Raw genomic sequence first — 23,163 nt, 5'->3', positions numbered from 1 at the left:
TCTCTTGAAGTATGAATTGTACAGTGATGTATCTGTGTACGTATATTCAGCGGCGTGTGTGAATGATGTTCCCGAAATATGGTGGGAATAGGGGCAGTAGCATAGAAGTAAAAGACTTAAGCGTCATGCACAATGTGGCAGTTTATCATGTGTCTCTGTGTTTGTGAATTTATATTTCCTGAACTATGTCTGCTGTATGGCAACTGCAATTCGTCACACTGATGACGTAGGTCTACTGTGCCAATGCTGAGGCTTCATCTCGTGTTTTCGATATTTCCATCACCAATACGCATAGTCTGAATGAAAATTAACTGTATTTTGAAGAAGCCTGTGAACTTCTCAACTTTAGAAAGACAGATATTACTTTGTCATAATGAAGGTAATTTGTTGTGATTGGCTCGTTTTCGCATTATTACCTCCCACAAGTTCTCTATATGAGGTAAGCGCAGTGAGATACTTTACAAAAGGAAATCTCACTTTTTGAGAATTGCTCGGAAACAAGATTTCATTTTGTTCTTATAATGCTAACATTAACGAGAGATATGCTCAAACCTAGGATTTTCCAGTACAATTCAGCAAGCTCTTTCGCTTTCCAAACATGTTCAGTTTAAGAAAAGGAACAACAGACCTTTCAATTAACAGACATTTATTTTAGAAGATATGGAATACAACAATGGTGGAAAAATGACGGCATAAATTAAAGTTCCTTGGTGGTATCACAGAGACACAGCCTGTGGTAACTGCTCTGGAGCTTTCGCAGTTCAGCGCCAAAGATGTACCGGTGTTTATGCGGAGACCCTCTTGAGCTCCTCGCCGTACTTCTGCCTGTAGGTGCCGGTGGGGTCGTACTTGTTCTCCAGCGGCGTCCACAGGTCGGGCTTCTCCTTGATAAGAAACCTGATCACCTTCTCGGCTCCGGCCTTCTGCTTCTCATTGCACTTGGCGCAGTCGTCCGTCAGCGCATCAGGAATGGCGGCTGTTAACAGACAAGGAACACAATCAGAAATACAAGGGCCATCAGAATACTGTTAGATGGAAATGCATCATGAGATTCATATCCAGTGGGAACATCCCTTTTTATGAAAAGGTAAGTATTCACGTTCATCTCATTAATGGAGTCCTCCTTTGTGAGAATATAGGAATAGATTAATGCAAATGGTCGATGTGAAAGTCCTTCGCATGGACCATCTGCATCAGATATATAGTACAGTGGAGCTAATAAAGCGTAAATTACGCAGCAATGAAAATTACGTACATAAATGATTGCAAGTATAAATATTATTGTTATAGCCTAGCTGTAGTGAACAAAACATTGTGCTGTTGAATAAATGTTGTATCTCCCAATTGTATCTCCCAACTCTCAAATCAATATTTATGGTAATAGATAAGTCTTTTCAATAATAATGAATTTTTTGTACAGCCGTGTTGATTTCATTGCTTTCGCCACGGCAAACCAGTATTATTCACTCTTTGAGTATCTATCTACTATTTGGGAAAGAACTAAATGTGTGCGTCTTGTAGTTAACGAGAATATCCAAAAAGTACCACTATCATTTCAAAACATCATAATTTGGAAGCTATTAGATGTATAAATCGTCGTTTACTTTAAGACGTCTAGCTGCTCTCGAAGCTTTTTTTCTTTATCTTTTGTTGCAGATTTGAATTTGGGGTGCATCAAAATGGCAACCGACCAAGTGAAGGTGCAGTTTGTCTTGTGGCGTGCAAAAACAAATATGTCACAAGGGTTCTGCGGAATTAAGACTTCAGTATGGGACATCAGCTACAGCAACTCGTGGTCTTGCGGTAGCGTTCTCGCTTACCGCGCACGGGGTCATGGATTCGATTCCCAGCGGGGTAAGGAATTTCTCCTGCCTCGAGATGTCTGGGTGTTGTTGTGTCATCTTCATCATTATTCATCCCCATTACGGTCGGAAGAAGGCAATGGCGAACCACCTCCACTAGGATCTTGCCTAGTACAGCGGTGCGGGTCTCCCGCATCGTCCCCTACGGTCCTCGGAGTATGGGACATCATCATCATCATGGGAGGGTATTCCAGGCAGAAGCAAGCATAATGAGACGTTTTATAAACTTGAAAAGACCAGCAGTCTTGAAGACTAAACATGAAGTGAACGTCCTTCAGTGTCTCCAGCCGGTATGGTTACAGTACGGCTGCAGCCGTCCGTCATCATCCAGCATGATTGGGCCAACATTAGACTGGAGTTTGAAAGTGCAGGATGTTCTGAACGACGCATTTTCTGAGATGTGGATCGGTTGATGACTCCATCACATCGGCTCCGCACTCTCCTGATGTCACGCCGTTACACTTCTTTTTGCAATGTTACATTTGATACAGTGTACGCAACACCTCCTAATGATACTGCTACCGATGGTGCACGAATCGATGGATCAATCAGAACTGTTGATGTTACAATGTTGATCCATACATGGGAACATATCTCCAAGATTTACATTGACGTTTGAGAGGTGCTAAACGTTCTACAACAAACCACGATGATCTATCTCTAACAATTTCGAGGTTATTATTTTTAGAAATGTTAGTGTGGATTTACGGACATCCAGTACGTTACTGATGAACGTGGTGATGGAGGATTCTGTAAGCTGTAATTGCTAGAGTGTCAAGTGATATTTAGAATGGCTACACTTATCAGATCAGTCCTGTTTAGAAACTAATTGAATACAGTATACTTCTTTCGAATCCAAGCACTCAAATAAAGAGCAATTTTCCCAATAAATATTTCTGAGCTTCCAGTTCACAGGTGTATGTAACTGGATTCCAATGAAAATAGGAAAACTGTGCCTCTATTACTGGAGCTAGAAACTGTGATTCAAGTACAGTCTCTGTCTAGACTATGCAGATTCTAGGTAACAGATGTTATAATTGATCATGGGTATCTTGTATCTACAGATATTTGATATACAAAGTAAAATACCTAGGAGGAAAGTGATATTTGATATGCAGAAAAACTTTTTAAACTAGTGCAAAAGCGTATTGTAGGCCGAGACATTCCCGTGTTAACAGAAGCAGCAATAAAAGAAAGAAGAAATATAAGGAAAATTTTACAAAATAAAAAGTAAAATAGAGAATAGTTAAAAGAAAGAAGGCAAATACTATAGAGGAAGTCAGAGTTTCTAGTACATTCACCGAATAATTGAGGACGTAGGTTGTAAGTGCTTCTCTGAGATGAAAAGGTTAGCACAGAAGAGAAACTCATGGCATGCTGGTTCAGACAAGTCAGAAGACTAATGAGAGAAAGGTTGATGTTACTGGCATGGTATGTATCAAGTAGATTCATAATGATCAAACTGCATGGAACTAGCGTGTAGATAGCACTAAAACTGCAATTCTTTCATTACTGAAAGCAGTGCACGCTAGTTATACCTTTTCAACTGTGTCTGAACGGCAAATTTTTTAGGAAGCAAACATGTAAGCAAATAATGTAAGCAACAAAGTTAGCTTTTTTCTGTCAACAGAACGAGTAATACAAGCAGTGAAATCTCATCAGTATCAGCAGTGTAAGTGAAACTGTCCCCAATGTTTTGAGGTCCGTGAGGAGATACAAACTGCAAAAGGTTATATGAAATACATTCTTAATATGACTAAAACAGATTCATTGTTTTGCAGGGACGAAAGGGATTTAGAGAATAAAGAGAAAGATAAAGGCCATGTAGAAACTGTCATACATTTTGAGTAGAAGAATTACACTTACCCTTGAGCTCCTTCCCATCAGGGGTGCAGGATGCATCGCTGTCTGAAAGGAGACACTCGTGGTACTTCTTCAGTAGGCGGTCGTTACGCAGGATGTCGTCCAGGTCGATGTTGTCGTACTTGGTGGTGTACGCAGCGGCAGCTGCCACCAGGCACGCCATCAACAGAGTGAGAGTACACTTGTGCATCGCGGCTTTTAAGAAAGGTCCCAACTGCGGCTGTCCAGTGATGTGTCGACCACAGAGTAAGTGGCGTCATATATACCAGCTGTTCCGCGCACGACGTCACAGTGTTTGTCTCCGCACAGACTATGGAGTGGTGGCGACCTCGACTGGTCCACGCACGTGATCGTTCCTCACAGCTGGTACCCCGTTTGGCTGGCAGCCGCTTGAATTCTCAGAAGCGTCGTCACCTTGACGACTTACTGGAAATTCCTTCACGTCCTTTGTTGGATAACGTACCACGAGATTTCCTGTTCTGATTTTTCCGCTGTCAACGTATGAATCACAACTGGCCAGACAGAGGAAATATGTTGGATGTTGAATTCAGCAGAATTAGTAATACTTGTGATGTCATTGACAGCCACAATACTGCAGTACTGCACTAACAAGTCATTAAGATATATAGAACTACTTAGTCTGCGTCACTACATATCTGAGAGTAATTCATATTTACGGTATTTTAGGCAATGTCAAATTTGAAGTTAAATTTTGTCAAATATAGATTACATGGAAGAGAGGTGCTTGACAAACACTTAAATAAATTAAATTTTTTGTTGGTAAAGCAAAATTTCTCGACATAAGCTCCTTTATGTTCCATGTATTTTTATTCCATGCTTCCAGCTCAGTGTAATACTCCTTTGCAGAACAGCTGATAGGACACTTTTGTTCGATGACACTGTCCTTCTCCAAGACATTTTCTGGGTTTAGAAACGGAGTAAGGTGATCAGCACCTGTCTATAGAGTATAGCTGCCTTATTAGCTAGTCGATCTTGTCATTTGTGATCGTTTCTGGAGGGCATCTTCTATTTTATGAGCCGTCATCTCCAGTAACTGCGACTTCACACAGAAACTGCACTGCCACTGCTTTCTTAGCTGTCTATAGGAATGCGCTGAAAATTGTAACAATCGCACTCATAAAAATGTGTCAAGGAACCGAAGAAATTTGTAGATGATAATCTGAGTGAAGGGATGATGCATGGCTACAGGTCTAGAAACATAAACATGTACTATTTTATGAGGTTTACTTTATAAAATCGTGTTATTTTAAACTGGATAGTTCCTTACTGCTTACACGTATTTTCAGACTGAACTGGAAATTACATGTCTGATACATATAATTGGGCTTAAATTATATGAAATGTGAAGCAATTGGTTTTATGAAATGTAACGTGTAGCAGACGTTTAGACGTCACTGGATCACTAATGACACGAAGAATGACAACATAGTTACAGAAATGAAATGAAATGATAGTGCTGCTGCATTGTTGGCCAGGAGGCCGCAATGGGGAAAGTTCGGCCGCCGGGTGAAAGTCTTATTTCAATGGACGTCACATTGAATGACTTGTGTGTCGGTGATGATCATGATGAAAGGGTGATAAGGACAGCGCAACACCCAGAACACGATCGGAGAAAGTATCCAAGCCGGGTGGGAATCGAGCACGGGCAGCTACATGGTAGGCAAACGTGTTACCACTCAGCTAAGCAGGCGGACACGATAGTTACAATAATGAATAAACAAACGCTGGGGGTTAGGAGTGCTGATTGGTTAAGCGAAATCTCTGGTTGTGTCTATGCATGAATTGTGATAACATTTGCAGTAACATCGGTCACTGAACGGCTGAGGAACAAGCTCAGAGTAATTTCTGACTTGAAATAAGTCACCAATACGCCACTTATGCTGTCGTTAAATGTACAAATTAACGCAGTCGATCTGTAGGAATCTGTTTATTCCTCCTTCAGGTGTTAGTAAAGGTATATCAGCTGGAGAATAGCTGATGGTGATGTAAGTAAAGTGAAATTTTTCTTCAGCTCATGGGTATACTGAAATCTGAACAGACCAACTCCAAGAGAAACAGTTATTCTGCGTCTAATATGTAATAAATCAAGTTTCACACCTCCCAGAACGTAAATGCCCCTCAAGCGGGATTCATTATACAAGAGAACGACGACCTAAAAGTTATATAATATCGTTGTACACGATCCTTCCGTATGATAACTGACGTGTCTGCCGATGGCAGGCGCAAGTAGGCATCCTAGGTACGCGAAACTAACAAAAGTTTACTGATCACAATTTCCACAAAAATATTCTCCACAGTGAAACAAAAGAAATTGTGGTTCTTCATATGTGAAACAAAATGACTGTTAGTAGTTCACCAAGTAAAACAAAATAAATGATGGTTCGTCAATAACGGAGCACTTAGGCTTCGCGAATCACAATGTAAATGAGCAAGTTCCGTCTTGGGTAAAAGAGCTGCACTCGCTTCAGTTGAATCTTCTTTATTTAAATGAGTATGTCTGTTCTTTAAGTATTGAATGGCTGAGAAGATGAACTTCTACGTTATTTGATTCTGAAACAGCTGAGTAAAACTAAACGTACTGAGCTACTTTCTCTTTACTTTTTCTTATCATGTCAACACTGACCCAAAATATTGTAGCGCAACGCAGTCTGACTGCTCAAAAAATTACAACTTGACGTACAATAATTAATTCAACAGAATGGCCCTGAGTAAAAAGAAATCTTAACAATAACCTATACATTACACTTACCTCACATAAATCTTCATTACGCAAACTACTGCAATACAGCGAGCGTCAATACTGCCAGCTAAATAAAAGATACTGACTACTAAAGCCACTAACTTCTAATAGGCATGTGGTTATCAAAGGAAAGACTTTGTTTCAAACCAAATAATATATTTTTTACCTTAATAATGTGACATCCAGTCAAAGACGAATATAAATGGTCATTGACATCCAGTACAAAGATATATAGTCGCGAATAATTTTCAATCTCCAAGTCGGATACTTCCAGATCGTTAGCCTACTCTAACACTTCAGACCTTTACCCACTATCAATGCTAACTTCTCACATTTAACATCCATCACTGCTGGCTGTTCACCTCCAACTGCCCAACAGTACTTCCATCACTGCCCAACTGCCCAACACTACTGGCTATTAACTTCCAACAACGAGTCAAACCAGCCAGAGAGTCCCTTACAAAAAAAAAAGCGCATTCGGCGATCCAATGCAAAGCGCTACACAGCGCTGCCAACACAGAAACAGCCCACTTCCATAGGGAACAGAATTTTAAACTCTTACGAGCTTATGTTAAAAATAGTGACTTCAGTTTCAGTAGTCACTCGCTGTTTAATGAGCTGAGTCTTGAAGTTCTAATACCTGTTGGTTAAAACGGAAAAAAGAAGTATCTCACTTCAGATTTAAAACCAAAGTTTGAACTGATGTTTCACTCAAAAACAATAAACATTGAACAGCTCTTAATGTGTACTTAGCTGAAGAAGTATTGAGAGCAAACAGTAATGAAATATCTAAGTCCGACAAGGGGAGAAACTTATTGTCTGGTACTAAATTGTCAGCTAGGAGAACCACAGTAGAATTATATCAAGTCTCAACGAGCATATCGCTGATTCCTTAGTGTCCCAGCTGAGAAGGTGGCGTGCTGTCCAGAAGTTGATGGCCCTGTCCTTGGAACGGCGTAGTGGAGATGTTCAGGTTGCTATCTGTGATGGATCTGCTCTCCTAAGCTCGTGCACTGGCCTAAATAGTTGTCCCGCGGACAGAACGTGTAGGCCGATTTTTGGCACATGACATTGTGGATGCATGAAGAGGTGCTATTTGCCAGTGACCTCTACCACCACCGTGTTTGCTGCCTGGTGAAGTAGCTGGAGTGCTGTTTATGCCCTCTACTGGTTTAGCTGCGAATTTCCGGGGCTACGAAGTGCCATGTCATCTGCACTGTAGGGACTGAGCACGCTGCAACCCTCACAACGAATAAGTTGTACACTTTACAATCGGCGCCTGATTTCTAGTGTGTAATGATATTCCTCTCCCCTCTCCTGTGACGATGTTCGTCAGAAAATTGTCACGATCAACTTCGTAATGTGCAAGCGATTCCCCACCGAATGTCCGTCGTTGTTATTCACGGTCTTCTGTTGGGCTGAGAGGAACCCAGCAGGCATACACCTCTGAGTAACCCAACTTCTGGGCGAATGTGTCAGCACTGACAACAGAGACGTCTAGTTGTGCAGCGAGGTGTTTAACTGTGGTCCATCGATCATCTCGAATGAAACATGCCCGGCAGGACAGGCATCCTGCTTTCATATGAGAAGCCACAGGTGTCTGCGGCCGGCCGGCACCCGGAAGTTCGGGCAGGTTTGGGAAACCTTGTTATGAAGATGACAGACCCCTCGCCCAACGACTCAGCGTGGTTTTGTTCACTGCCAGGCCTCCGCAGAAATTCTTCTGGCTATTATGAATACCTCCAATACTCTGGGTTGTAGCCGAAAGAAACGCTAGGACAGCTCTCCGTTACAGTCGCCATTTAGAAGTCTACGAAAAATGCCACCACTTGTGGGAACTACATTAAACTATAGGGGCTGAAGTGGGAATATTTTACGAATTCGCACAACAAATTCTGCAATTTGTCATCCGGAAATCGCAGAGAAAAAAGTGCTGCATTACTTATTTAACGCACTTACCTGACATCGTATACTTTGTACATAAGGTTTGTGACTCGCTTGGAAATTCACTATGGCAGCATAGACCTCATTAATATCAACTTCATCAAAATATCAATTTCATCACGTCTCTGTGATGCAGAAACATAAAATAAGAAAGAATACTTCCTTCTCAACTCTTTTAAAGCCCACTTCACCCAGAGTGAGAGATGCCGTACGTTTTCTTGACGACTAGCACGCCGGCTCCCAAGCTGTCACTCTTGACCGATAGATGCCTGACAGGACGGAGCTTCTCACGTTCTCAGATGATTGTTCTGATACCGATTTTTCGATGGATATCTGCACCTGCCAGTCAGCTGGGATTGCTCAGCGCCAAAGGTGACACAAACACTGTTTTATTCTGTACGTAGGTACTTGAATCAGACCTTTTTCCTACCAAGCTACTGGCAGCAAACTTTACACAGCTAGGCAGCTTAGGTAGAAGAGATGGCCGTACCCACTAGCTGCTAATCAACAGTAAGGCAGTAAATCTTACAACGTAATTTGCTGCCCATGATTCTGATTCACGAGCTGGTCAACAACAGTTAACGCGTGCATGACCCTTCCCAATAATTTTACCAAACCCAAAATATATGTGCCTACGACTTGTAGCTGCTTGTTTTCTCATTTGTTCGTCGCATAAAACAAGCATCATGGTAAATGTGCCAGCTGGGAATTAATTCGTTCATCGTGCAGATCCCCCGAAGAAGGAGAACATACACGGTTGAGAATCAAGACAAGATAAACACTAACAAAACCTTGTAGAAAGCCAATCCTTCCACTGTGTTAACAATAAACTGCCTCTATACTTTGTTTTATGTTCGTACCCAAGTGAGAACGACACACTGCTACGTGTGAACCAAGGTAGCCAGAAGAATGGACTTTATTAAGTCAATTAAAAAATACCCTATAACAATCGTCTTTCGGGGTGTAACCTGGTACAGGTTAGAGTCTTTTACTCTTCAATGTGCAGCCGTACGGATGTATGGGAGTGGACATAGTGTGTGGATGACGAAATAAATACAATATCTCTCATCAACTTTACGAAAATCCAAGTTCTAAACTGTTCAAAAGTTCTACATCAGCCCGGAGTCCCCACGTGCTACTGCACGAAGAGATTTACCCACACATTGCACGGCACACACACTTCAGTGTCCCCCCCCCCCCCTCCTCCCCCTAAATTTGTTGGACTTACAAGTTTTGCTGCGTTTCATCTATGAGGTGCCAACTTAAATTCGTCGCAATGTAGCGAATTTTAAATAAAAGTATTTAAAGTAAAACAAATAGGCAGGATTTGCTACAGCAAACTCACGTACGCACTCACGTATTTTTTGAAGTTTCACAAATTCGAGTACATTTCCAATAAAAACATAGAAAAATCGAAAATCCCATTTCACAATAAATTATTTTCAGAGCCTTGCAGAGTTTCTTTTGGTCTTGGAGGCGATTGAATAAACCACGATTATTTGCGTAGGCTATCTTTTGAAAACCATTAAAGTTCCACAGCAAATCAAATTATACATTCCAAAGTGCCTACGCACTGAAACCTTATGACTGCGTGTTGTATCACACGGAACCCAAAAAGTAACAAGTTCACCAGACGCAGAAAAAGATCTATGTTCGGAAGCAGGAACTCTGAATAATCCCCCCCCCCTTCCACCTCCCCCCCCCCCACGCCGAACTAACTGCTACTTCACCGCTCATCAAATAAAATTTTCTCTAAACACAAACACAGCCGGACCACCATCAACGTCGTATGAACTTTGTTTCCCTTCCAAATTGCCGCTGCTCACCCAGGAAATGTCGGTGAAGAACGACTGAAGTCAGTTAAACTACTTAACGTGAAAATTGCTGAAATTCTTGATTTTAACCTTTTACACACATGTAATATAACAAATTACACGGAGTTGTTTCGAAAAATATTGTGCTGTTATCAGTTGTCTCTTATCTGCCATAGTTTATTTATAAACAATAATTTATATGGTTTTTCCCCAGTTTTAGGATTAACGTACAGTTTAAATTAGACGTTAAATAATTTCCAATTCACTTTTACAATTCGCAAATTATTTATAACACTTGTCCTAAAATAGCTCGTGAACTAATGCGGGTATCGAAGGCACATCATCACACGAGTATTCGTCCGTCTCTTCCACTTCAAATGAGTCTACTGGCTCTGCAGTGGCGCATAAGGGTGAATAGTTGTTAGTTTTGGCATAAGCTTTAATTTTGCACTGGACGCGAAAAGCGGCCATGAGAAACAACAGCCATTGTGCTGCCCAGCGGAAGGGTTTTTCCGGTCACTCTGTCAACCTAGCGGCCGGTGGAAGTCCAGAGAAAACCCAATCTGTGAAGCATCGTCTGAAACTGGGCCCTCATGTGCTCCTGTCAAGCTGATTTCGGCGTCAACACGAATATGATGCGTTCCTGTCGCGTGTTTGTGAGTGAATAAAATGTCTCTTCCCTTTACATTAGGCTGTCGTGTGAGAAACGGAATTTATTGGTAATGGTTGGAGGTGTCCACAGCCCGTGGCAGGACGACGTCCTGCAGGGCAGAGAGCTTTGAGACGATGACAGAGGAAACATCCCACTAAGAAATGCGGAGTAAGCTCACGGTGACTGCCTGGATGGTTGACACACGGTCTGCAATGCACTCGTAGGTCTTCGGTTGTTGGCGATGTCCGCCGTAAGTGGTGTCCCGCGAGGCGATATCAGAGGTGACATTTGTGGTTCAAGGGACGCACTCGGTGATGGACAAGAGGTTCGTCACGCTGCCGGCCACGCGCTCCTCGGTCTTCAGTTGTGAGTTGTGGCTCACCGACAGTGCAAAGCCAGTGACTTATTCCGCGAAGGAAGTCAGTATTGAGGGGCCGAAGGGTGTGCACTTGGCCACGGAGTGACTCCGAATGTGCAGAGGCCGAGAGGCGACGTAAAATGTAGCCGGGTCGCGGAAGGATACAGGGACCAGCGCCTGGAGGCATGTGACTGGCGGCAATGAGGTAGTACCAGCGCTGGTAGCCACACCTGTGTCAAGGCTCTCACCATCCGGAATGGCTGTGACTGCTGAAGACTGTAGGGAAAAGTTTTTGAGTAAATCGGATGGCTTTCCGACGATCTCCAGCGTCCATGTAGCGAGCGACCGAGTGAAGAATGATGCCACCCGCCCTACACAACTGTATGAAGGGCAGCAGGATCGCAGGCGCTAGACGTAAAAACCATACTGTGTAAAGTCTTCTATTCTTATTCCAGTTAAATTTAATGTAGACAATTATAAACGAAGCCACTTACTTTATAAAAATCCAGTTTTTTCCTAAGTTATATTAAATTAGTAGTGGCTCGTATTTTACTATTCCTAACTTAATATTTACTTGATTACACTGGCATTTTTCATAAAGATACATTTGGGCTTAATATTTACTTGATTAAATTGGAATTTTTCATAAAGATACATTTGGAAATACAATGTTTCCGGCATACATATCCTTTTTAATAGGAGAAGATAACAACAGCCTATAGGAATGTTACAGCTTTCAACACTACCGTTAGCTGCAAATTCATTATCAATTTATTGGGAACCGGGTTCTATGATACACTTTGTGATCACAAGGACCTAAAAGTAATATGAAAACAGCTACATTAGAAATAGCGTGACATCAAAAGCAACATTGTACCGAGAATAAAGATATATCATACGTAGCTATTCTGTTGTCTAAAAATTATCTGTGTGCTACCTTAGCAAGCGCATTGTAAAATGCTGTAATAACACAACGATTGCAATCATTATGTTGTACTCCATTTCAGTACTGCTACGCACGTGGTCACGGCAAAACTCAATCACTTCACCAACAATGTGACGTGAAAGTATCATTGAGTTCACTGAAACAATGGAAACTAATATATATCAAAAGAAACGAAATAATTAACAATACGCTGTTATTGACATCTCACATATAAATATCCACTGACCTTGGGAATGATCGTGCATCCAAAATAAAGACAAAACCTAATCTACTGTTGAGGTACATATCCATAATGCTTTGACATATTAAGTACTTAAAACAGTATCCGTGCAAGACGGCCACGTAGTGGAATCCAATCACAAACTTGCCGACATATATGAGAATAGTGAATTAAGTACATCGAAAGATTACCCAACATACGCTGGAGCTCATCAGTAACAGTTCAAGATGCCTGAATAAGGCTTGTAGACGAGAAGCATGTGATTAAATTATCGTATTACACCTGCTAGCCAAAGACTACAGTAATTGGCATAATAACAGGCCGAATCTATGATGCACACAGCACGCAATACAAAAGTTAGAAAGAAACGTGTGCTGCCTGCGCTTTCGTATGTTACGATTATTAGTCACAAACCGAAATCGGCGACACGCGCTTACTAAGAAAAAAAAAGCAACTTGGCTGAAGCAAAACAACTAGCTTCGGTGGCAGCGAACATAGTGAATAACGACCTACATCAAATGTGGAACAAGTGGAAGGGGAGATCCATTACATAAAAACAGTATGGACTGTTAACATCCGAAGTAATGTACATGTGGATGGTCAAGATAATAAGTATAAGTCACCTAGTACAAGGGTACTCTAACCTAACTATCGTGTTTTATGGTGGGAAATTTTGTCAGCTATTTGAGCAAAACATCTCATGACTTCGGTGGGTACGAATAAAGATAATAACAAATTAGAAAAGAATGGAGGAGAGGGGATGGCAGGTGGTGTAGGGGGGAAGGAAGGGGAGAAACTGTTACAGAAAAACCAGAATGTAATGTAAAATTACGATGATTACAAAATTGCCACCTCTTATATCACATCATACATACGTAGTTGGTCAAGGTAGTATTCAGCTGTAATCCGCATACAAGTAAACACAATAACTCGTAACTGCAGTGGGTGTTAATACAAGGAAAACAGGCTACACCAAACTTAGAGAAATGTACAGAAATAGAAACATTTATTCGAAAAACGGAGAAAAGAGGGCGGGGGGGGAGCATCCATGACATAAAAGCAGCAGCATATGGTTGCGGATATCCGAAATAGCAGGGGCGGTGGGGGGGGGGGGGGGAGGCAGGAGAGACACATTACATAAATCAAGTATAAATTTAATGTAAACTAACTGTGTAAAGGTAGCCACCATATGGGTCACTAATATCTAACATCATGTACTTGTAGTTGGTCAACGTAATAAGAGACTCTGATCTACATATAAGAGCGCAGTAACATAAGTAGAATAACCTGCCGTGTACAGTTATGTCACCCGAGTGAACATTGCGAAATAACGTAAGGAGACAAAAGAATAGAAACCTTGTTACAAGACGGAAAACTTGCCTCTAAATATATAGCGGTTGAATTTTCCCGAAAAACACAAATGAGAAAGCCTCTCGCGAAAATAATTAGTATCCGCATATAGCAGAAACAAGTCATAAGACGTGAGAACATCATACCCGTAAGTAATCTCAGTTAACATCCTGTACGAGTCATAGCAGCTCTTATAGTAAGCAGCCACACACAGTAACACCGCCAACAGAAGCGCACCGTATGTGATTGCCATAGAGAAGAAGACATCTGCAAAGTATCAACATTAACTAGTCGGATTGAAACAGTATGTGTGTGTAGGATTGCTAACCGTGTAGCCAAAGTTTTCAGTATAGAAACTTACCTGTAGAAGACTGTGCTCTATTAAATGCGGAACTGAGTGAGTGTCAAACAAGTGTTACCTGGCGACGAACCATACATGACATGTAACGTACCCATGCAAAAATACGTACACGCCAATCGACTGCCTGATGTAACGGAATAGCGGCTGACATACCGTACTGTTCACCACAAATGATCACTGCAATGGCCTTACATCGAGATATTACTTGGCGAATTATTCACTCAATAATTTGGTTAAACCACTAATGGATGGAGAAACAGCAGCTAACTGGCCAAAAGCCACTAAGAAAATAAGAGTTAAGCATAGTACGGTAGCTGCGGAAGCAATATTAATCGTGTGCACAGAGCCTTGATGCCACATGGAGACCAAAGCGACAAGAACGGAAATCTTGATATTAGCTTGACGGACCCTGTGAATCTCGGTGGAATATTCTGAACAACTAAAGGTATCAAGATTCCAGTCGCCGGCAGGCTGCAACAGAAAACTGCATGACCTTCAAGGAGTGATAGTTGCTTCAGGAGACATTCGTCGCAACTCACAGCGCTAAACTACATAATTTCAGCGTTAGCGTGACCAAAAGCGCATGTAGGTGGCGTAAAAACGGGACGCACACAATATGACAGCTGTTCATTCAGCGCGACGAGTGACGTCATACGTGTGCTGACTTTTCGTTTGTTTTGCTTGATGGAACTGGTAAAGTCAACTGATGTGTTTGTAGATTGTATTAGGTTTGTAAAGTTTATTGCAAATTTCGTTGGTGTGGACACATTATTAAATCCTCAACTTTACGTAACTGGACAGAAGATAAGAGCTTACGCTCCAAATAAGCCAGAGTTTAAACGTTGTCTCCAGTTTTTCTAGTAACGAGTCAAAACAATGATTACATTTTACGTGAAATTGGGATTATTTAGTGAGTAATAATAGCAATATCACTGAAATAAGAAACGACAACATTTCGACGATTACGATATACACTCCTGGAAATGGAAAAAAGAACACATTGACACCGGTGTGTCAGACCAACCATACTTGCTCCGGACACTGCGAGAGGGCTCTACAAGCAATGATTACACGCACGGCACGGCGGACACACCAGGAACCGCGGTGTTGGTCGTCGAATGGCGCTAGCTGCACAGCATTTGTGCACCGCCGCCGTCAGTGTCAGCCAGTTTGCCGTGGCATACGGAGCTCCATCGCAGTCTTTAACACTGGTAGCATGCCGCGACAGCGTGGACGTGAACCGTATGTGCAGTTGACGGACTTTGAGCGAGGGCATATAGTGGGCATGCGGAAGGCCGGGTGGACGTACCGCCGAATTGCTCAACACGTGGGGCGTGAGGTCTCCACAGTACATCGATGTTGTCGCCAGTGGTCGGCGGAAGGTGCACGTGCCCGTCGACCTGGGACCGGACCGCAGCGACGCACGGATGCACGCCAAGACCGTAGGATCCTACGCAGTGCCGTAGGGGACCGCACCGCCACTTCCCAGCAAATTAGGGACACTGTTGCTCCTGGGGTATCGGCGAGGACCATTCGCAACCGTCTCCATGAAGCTGGGCTACGGTCCCGCACACCGTTACGCCGTCTTCCGCTCACGCCCCAACACCGTGCAGCCCGCCTCCAGTGGTGTCGCGACAGGCGTTAATGGAGGGACGAATGGAGACGTGTCGTCTTCAGCGATGAGAGTCGCTTCTGCCTTGGTGCCAATGATGGTCGTATGCGCGTTTGGCGCCGTGCGGGTGAGCGCCACAATCAGGACTGCATACGACCGAGGCACACAGGGCCAACACCCGGCATCATGGTGTAGGGAGCGATCTCCTACACTGGCCGTACACCACTGGTGATCGTCGAGAGGACACTGAATAGTGCACGGTACATCCAAACCGTCATCGAACCCATCGTTCTACCATTCCTAGACCGGCAAGGGAACTTGCTATTCCAACAGGACAGTGCACGTCCGCATGTATCCCGTGCCACCCAACGTGCTCTAGAAGGTGTAAGTCAACTACCCTGGCCAGCAAGATCTCCGGATCTGTCCCCCATTGAGCATGTTTGGGACTGGATGAAGCGTCGTCTCACGCGGTCTGCACTTCCAGCACGAACGCTGGTCCAACTGAGGCGCCAGGTGGAAATGGCATGGCAAGCCGTTCCACAGGACTACATCCAGCATCTCTACGATCGTCTCCATGGGAGAATAGCAGCCTGCATTGCTGCAAAAGGTGGATATACACTGTACTAGTGCCGACATTGTGCATGCTCTGTCGCCTGTGTCTATGTGCCTGTGGTTCTGTCATTGTGATCATGTGATGTATCTGACCCCAGGAATGTGTCAATAAAGTTTCCCCTTCCTGGGACAATGAATTCACGGTGTTCTTATTTCAATTTCCAGGAGTGTATGTAAGTCTGCAGAAGTTTGATTGCGAAGGTGTTGTGAATATTTTAACGTAAAATGTAAAGGATCGAGTACTACTAAGTGAATGCAATGTACCGATGTGTACCACAGCTAGTTAAGCTGGGGGACTAAAACACGGATATTCAATTAATTACGACGATATCTGCCTATCAGCCATGGCATCGGGTTTTGGCTTCCTGCATTGGGCTCGCTTTTATGCGTTATGCTTTGGTATCGGTTTTAGGATTTTCCTATTGGCGTAGGATTTCTGAGATAATCTCTATGGATCAAATGACGTTTTCGTTAATACGATTCGTTAATTTCTGCCTTAATTTATGGTTATCTTTATTGGTATCGGTTTTCACTTAGTGTACTGGTATCGTGTCTTTGCTCTCTGTATTGGTGTCGGGCTTTTTAGTTCAGTCACATACTTCTAATTTACGAAATCGTGGTTTTTTTGCGTGTGTGTGAGGGGGAGGGGGGGGAGAGGGGGCGGAGGATCTTGTTTTCAGCTAGGGACATTGGATACGAAGCTTTTCGTTTAGCCCGAACCAGTGGCCATTCGTACAGCCATTCGGACATATGTCTTACTATAGCTATGTTGCAGTGTGTTAGTACAAGCTGCCCTGAGTATCTTGTGGGCCACACGTGTTTCCAGATTTAAATTTTAAGATTGTTGAGTGAAGAAACATTCAAATTTCAATAACTGTTTTTTAATGGTAACGTTTTTAGAAAGTACGTTTGAACGATATATGTATAAAGAGAATTTAGTAAATGTAACGTACTGTACGTTTTTCAGGTACAATTTTATGTAAGAACAATTCTGTTTAAGAAAAAAATTACATACAGTTAACAAAATACTGCGTTGAGAAGCAACCTCGTACAAGAGTGTCAAGAGGTTTCGTACTCAAAACACGTAAGGGTGGAGAGTTTTTCTCGTTAAAAAATAATATTCCATCATTGATAGAACAGTTACGTACTTAGAAATGCATAGTTTTATTCGTTATGGACGCAGTTCACTTGTGGTTAAAACAGAATTTTACTACGGTTTGTAGAAGGCTTTCTAGGAGACGGTACAACGCGCGCTAGAAAGTTAAAAGCATGCTTGTCGCGCAAATCCAACTTTGAAGTTTCCACTCAACAGTCACTTCATAAAGTTTTTGCAGGATCAATAAGTTATTATTAATAATTCACATTTTGGCTGAACGTGGTTCATAATTATTTATTGAATATCATGTTACATTTTGCCGTTTACTATACTGTGACCAATACACTTCCTTGTCACTTACTAAAGAGTGACCAATACATTTGTCTTGTGACGTACTGTACTGTGACCTATATAGTCAGTTGAATTACGTTAACAAATTGCCGGAGACTGGAATATTTTGATTCCCCATTCGATAAGACCCAAGGAAAACCCCAGCGCTAACGCCTGGTTGGAAGCCTTCGGACTGATTGTATCTAACTTTCACAACATCGTAGTCAAATTCAGTCGTGCCCATCAGAATACATTAATTTCCAAAACTACAGGAATGTACAATTGTATTTTCATGAAGGATTCATTAAAATGCTTAGCTTTTTCAGCACCCCCTGGTACATTATGTAACGTACCCATGCAAAAATACGTACACGCCAATCGACTGCCTGATGTAATGGAACAGCGGCTGACATACCGTACTACCACAAATGATCACTGCAATGGCCTTACATCGAGATAGTACTTGGCGAATTATTCACTCAATAATTTGGTTAAACCACTGGTGCTGACAGATGTGAAAATTACCGAACAATCAGATTAATAAGTCACGGATGCAAAATACTAACGCGTATTCTCTACAGACGAATGGAAAAACTGGTAGAAGCTGACCTCGGGGAAGATCAGTTTGGATTCCGTAGAAATATTGGAACACGTGAGGCAATACTGACCCTACGAGTTATCTTAGAAGCTAGATTAGGGAAAGGCAAACCTACGTTTCTAGCATTTGTAGACTTAGAGAAAGCTTTTGGCAATGTTGACTGGAATACTCTCTTTCAAATTCTGAAGGTGGCAGGGGTAAAATACAGGGAGTGAAAGGCTATTTAAAATTTGTACAGAAACCAGATGGCAGTTATAAGAGACGAGGGACATGAAAGGGGAGCAGTGCTTGGGAAAGGAGTGAGACAGGGTTGTAGCCTATCCCCGATGTTATTCAATCTGTGTATTGAGCAAGCAGTGAGGGAAACAAAAGAAAAATTCGGAGTAGGTATTAAAATCCATGGAGAGGAAATAAAAACTTTGAGGTTCGCCGATGACATTGTAATTCTGTCAGAGACAGCAAAGGACTTGGAAGAGCAATTGAATGGAATGGACAGTGTCATGAAAGGAGGGTATAAGATGAACATCAACAAAAGCAAAACAAGGATAATGGAATGTAGTCGAATGAAATCGGGTGATGCTGAGGGAATTAGAATAGGAAATGAGACAACGTAGTAAAGGAGTTTTGCTATTTGGGGAGCAAAATAACTGATGATGGTCGAAGTAGAGAGGATATCAAATGTAGACTGGCAATGGCAAGGAAAGCGTTTCTGAAGAAGAGAAATTTGTTAACATCGAGTATTGATTTAAGTGTCAGGAAGTCGTTTCTGAAGGTATTTGTATGGAGCGTAGCCATGTATGGAAGTGAAACATGGACGATAACTAGTTTGGACAAGAAGAGAATAGAAGCTTTCGAAATGTGGTGCTACAGAAGAATGCTGAAGATTAGATGGTTAGATCATATAACTAATGAGGAGGTATTGAATAGGATTGGGGAGAAGAAAAGTTTGTGGCACAACTTAACTAGAAGAAGGGATAGGTTGGTAGGACATGTTCTGAGGCATCAAGGGATCACCAATTTAGTATTGGAGGGCAGCGTGGAGGGTAAAAATCGTAGAGGGAGACCAAGAGATGAATGCGCTAAACAGATTCAGAAGGATGTAGGTTGCAGTACGTACTGGGAGATGAAGAAGCTTGCACAGGATAGAGTAGCATGGAGAGCTGCATCAAACCAGTTTCAGGACTGAAGACCACAACAGCAACGTGCACAGTAATGGATAATTATAGTTTGATTAACGAGTCAAAAAATGTCTTACATTGTTCTTTGCACAGTAGCAAGGCATATAGTTCATTTGCACAGTGAAGTCCAATTAAAGTTTGATTAACGAGTCACGAACTTGTTAAACTGTTCAGTGCTCATTAGCACAATATGGTTGGCTTCAAAAGTTTTATCGTTGTTCTGTCTGTGACTTGACAGTAATGTTCAAGTCGTTACACAATATAATTCATTGTTCTAAGTTCGTGAAATAAAATAATTTTACATTAAAGTTTTCAAATCTCGTCGCCGGCGTCGGCATGCGACATCGATGTTCTGGAAATAGTCGTCTGCCCCTGCCGGTGGTTGTGTCCACAGACCGCCTGGACAGCGAATGCGCAGAGGGCAGCCGTTGGTGATGCGTGTGAGGTAGGAACACAGCATCCGTATTGGCTGCAGAAATTCGCCACTGCTCCTTGATGGCCCTGGCAACAGCTCAACCGAAATCGCGAACATGAAAATTTCCAAAGCGACGTCAGAATATCTCTGATATAATTTCCGCCAGAAGGAACTCACAGAGATTAGTGCACTATTACTGTCACACAAAAATGTTTATTACATATGTTTGTGAAGTTTTTATGCTGTTCGCGAAGGTTCTTTCTAGAAATGTCGCACCAGTTGGATCCAGATCATGGAATTCTCATATTAATTTAATTATTGCTCTAAACATTAGTTTCACATTTTCCACTGTCTCTATGAAAATTATTCACATTATCACTACACAATGGTGTCTGCAAATATTTTCACGTTATGGACCGCAGAAATGTTTATATTGCACTCAGAATTTTCATGATTTATTTTTAGCAACGTCAGACGCCGTTACTCAGATGTTCACGAAGTGCCGTAGCGCTGCTGTCACGGTAACAATGTGGCCCGTAAGTCTTCATGCATTCGCTACGCCGCGGTTTTAATGTATCGCACTCGACGGTAAATTTCACAGTTACTTTGAGTTTATTCACACGTCACTGACGTTAGCACTATGTGTTCTTTATATCTCGAACATACAGTTTTTCTTACGTCACTTATGACACGTTTTTACGTACAGTTCGTGATTACAAGATGTACGTATCTTAAGTCATGCGTATATTATTGTCGCATATTATGATCATGCAGATGTGTAAATAACTTTCTCTTTATACAGGATTTGCACACATACGCTTACTTATGTATCTTTCTCCACTCCGTGTTTTATGATCAATTATACTCTGACCCATACAGTTATCTTGTCACTTACTTTAGTGCGACCAATAAACTTCCTTGTCTCTTACTATACAGTGACCAATACATTTGCATGCTGCTACTCAAGGATCTCACTGACTTTTACAGAGTAATGACCAGTGTATTATTTTTCACGTTCAAGAATCCGATTACATTACATCAGCAGATCTCATTTCAGGTAAATATCGTTTAATGATGTTCTATTCTTGTTATACAAGAGACATAGTTAAACTATTTGAAAAACTCTTTCCCGTCAGTTCTTAAATGCAAAAGGCGTTATTTGTCTAGACTGATTTCTGCTTTAGTTGCCCCCTGTCCATCCTATTAACAATAACATCGAAAATGTTACATAAGTTAAAAAACTAATATCTGTTACTTTCATACTAGAAATTTTCCATAACGAGCAACAATACGTATACAAAGAAAACAAATATCATCCAGAGACGCGTCATACTCCTTCTTGCATGTTATTCCATAATTTTTTTCAATTCCTTATATGGATACAGGCCTTTGATAGTCATACTGTTAGATAAAAGAAAACATTGTTCGTTGTAGGCTGTATTGCACTTTATTACAATCGTGCTATTAGCCATGAAACCAATGTGGAAAAGCGTCCATGCTTCCATAGATGGTCATGTATGGTGTGGCGTGCCCTAGTATCGCGGTGTGTTACAAATCATGGGCAGGACTACAACAAAACCAATTATTTATTACTAGCGTAACATGAGGTTTCACTTAATAACTGCGTCTCCCGGCGAATGGTCCTTAATTTGTTAAAGAAATCTCCACCTGGGAACGTGTAGAAATGCTGTCCGTCAAGCAGTGTAAATAGCACTAAGTTCATGCACGCAAGTGGTCTTATACAATTTACCGCTACTATTATTAGAAGTGGCAACACTTTTCTTTAAACAAAATGAACAGTTTTTACAAACAATAACACACATGCACAACATTAATATATTCTTTACTGTTAAAAATATTTCGTATAAAGTTCTTACGAAATACTCAGGCTTCATACATTAGCAGAGAACAATTTTTATCACGTAAGAAGCGTCACAAATTCATTCTGACTTACAATGGACCTTACAGAATCCGACTTATACCACATGATAATTGTGTTGAAGTTGAAAGAGTTGAAGTTGAAGAGTAAAGGTTTACACCACATTTCACATGTAAAACCTTTTATGAGAGATAATTTGCTTTCTGGATTAGTCGTTGCTATAAGATTTGTACTTCACGTTACTAGTACACTCTGTCACACTTAGAAACTGTTAATATGCAACAATGTTTTGAAGTTAACTATCCAGTCAAGAACCTAGGGAACTTATTTAGACAGTAATTACGAATGCATTGTTATAGTGAACGGACGACACAATGTTATTGTGTCTACATTCTTGCTTGTTAGTTGCACGATTATGTAACGACTATAAGGCTTACATACTTAGAACATATAGAACATATACTGCTAATGATATTTTAATGCAACATTTTGGTTTACTTGAAAATAAATTCAGGTTTTAAAGTACTTTCTGGGAGATTACAGATGTCTTAGTGTTTGGTTTGTTTGACAGCGATTGTATCACATCGATATTAATGAGTGACACAATTTACATTGTTGCTTTTATGCCATATCAGTTTTATATCTGCACAGTTTTTCTGTATTATACTGGAAAGTAAAACTTGCTTTAGTAGTAACTTTTATGGTACAGTTACAATGAGACAGCCTTTTCCGTAGCACAATAATACGTTACAGTATAGTACTTTCTTGATAATGGCAATAAGCGTAATAACTACGATATCTATACGCATAGTATTTCACTTTTGTTTATGACGAGGTAAGTACTTCGATTTCTGCAGAACATTGCTTATGGAGGACGATAACTACGACACTTTTCACATTTTTACCCTCAAGTAACGACAGAAATTATCTTACAGCAAGACGCACAGTTTGGCGCTACAGGAAAAGCATTTGACTAATTAAATTTTTGTACTTGGAACATTTTTAGAAAGATTCTTGAATTACAAAGACACAAAGAAGGTTTTCGGTGAGAAGTTTCATTCTGTTGCTGTAATCTGTAACACCTGAAGGTATAATTACATTAATCCGCAGGGGGTACATGCCTACTTTGTGTGGTAAGCGTGTGGCAAGCGCTAGGAGCCCTAGCTAATGTGGTATTTGCTTATACAACTTTACACATCGGTACCATATTTCTCTAACACAGAATTACACAACTATCTGATCATTTAACTGAGAGAGACAAACATTTTTTTTACTATGTCAGAGACAGATGTTTACGCAGTTACAATGTTGG

General features: G+C 41.4%; 1 protein-coding gene across 1 annotated transcript in view; it reads right to left on the bottom strand.

Moving 5' to 3' along the window:
* Positions 1–629: 629 nt before the first annotated feature.
* LOC126484052 (allergen Tha p 1-like) overlaps positions 630–23,163 on the bottom strand; it is a 72,251-nt gene continuing 49,717 nt past the window's right edge. Inside the window, exon 3 of the mRNA XM_050107400.1 lies at positions 630–872. Within this exon, the coding sequence (XP_049963357.1) occupies positions 786–872 (87 nt within the window). The 3' untranslated portion in view covers positions 630–785. The remainder of the gene's footprint in view (positions 873–23,163) is intronic.

Source organism: Schistocerca serialis, chromosome 6 (assembly GCF_023864345.2).
Source record: "Schistocerca serialis cubense isolate TAMUIC-IGC-003099 chromosome 6, iqSchSeri2.2, whole genome shotgun sequence".
Lineage (NCBI taxonomy): Eukaryota > Metazoa > Arthropoda > Insecta > Orthoptera > Acrididae > Schistocerca > Schistocerca serialis.
The sequence above is the reverse complement of the archived record's forward strand: the minus strand, read 5'-3'. Positions and strand labels throughout refer to the sequence as shown.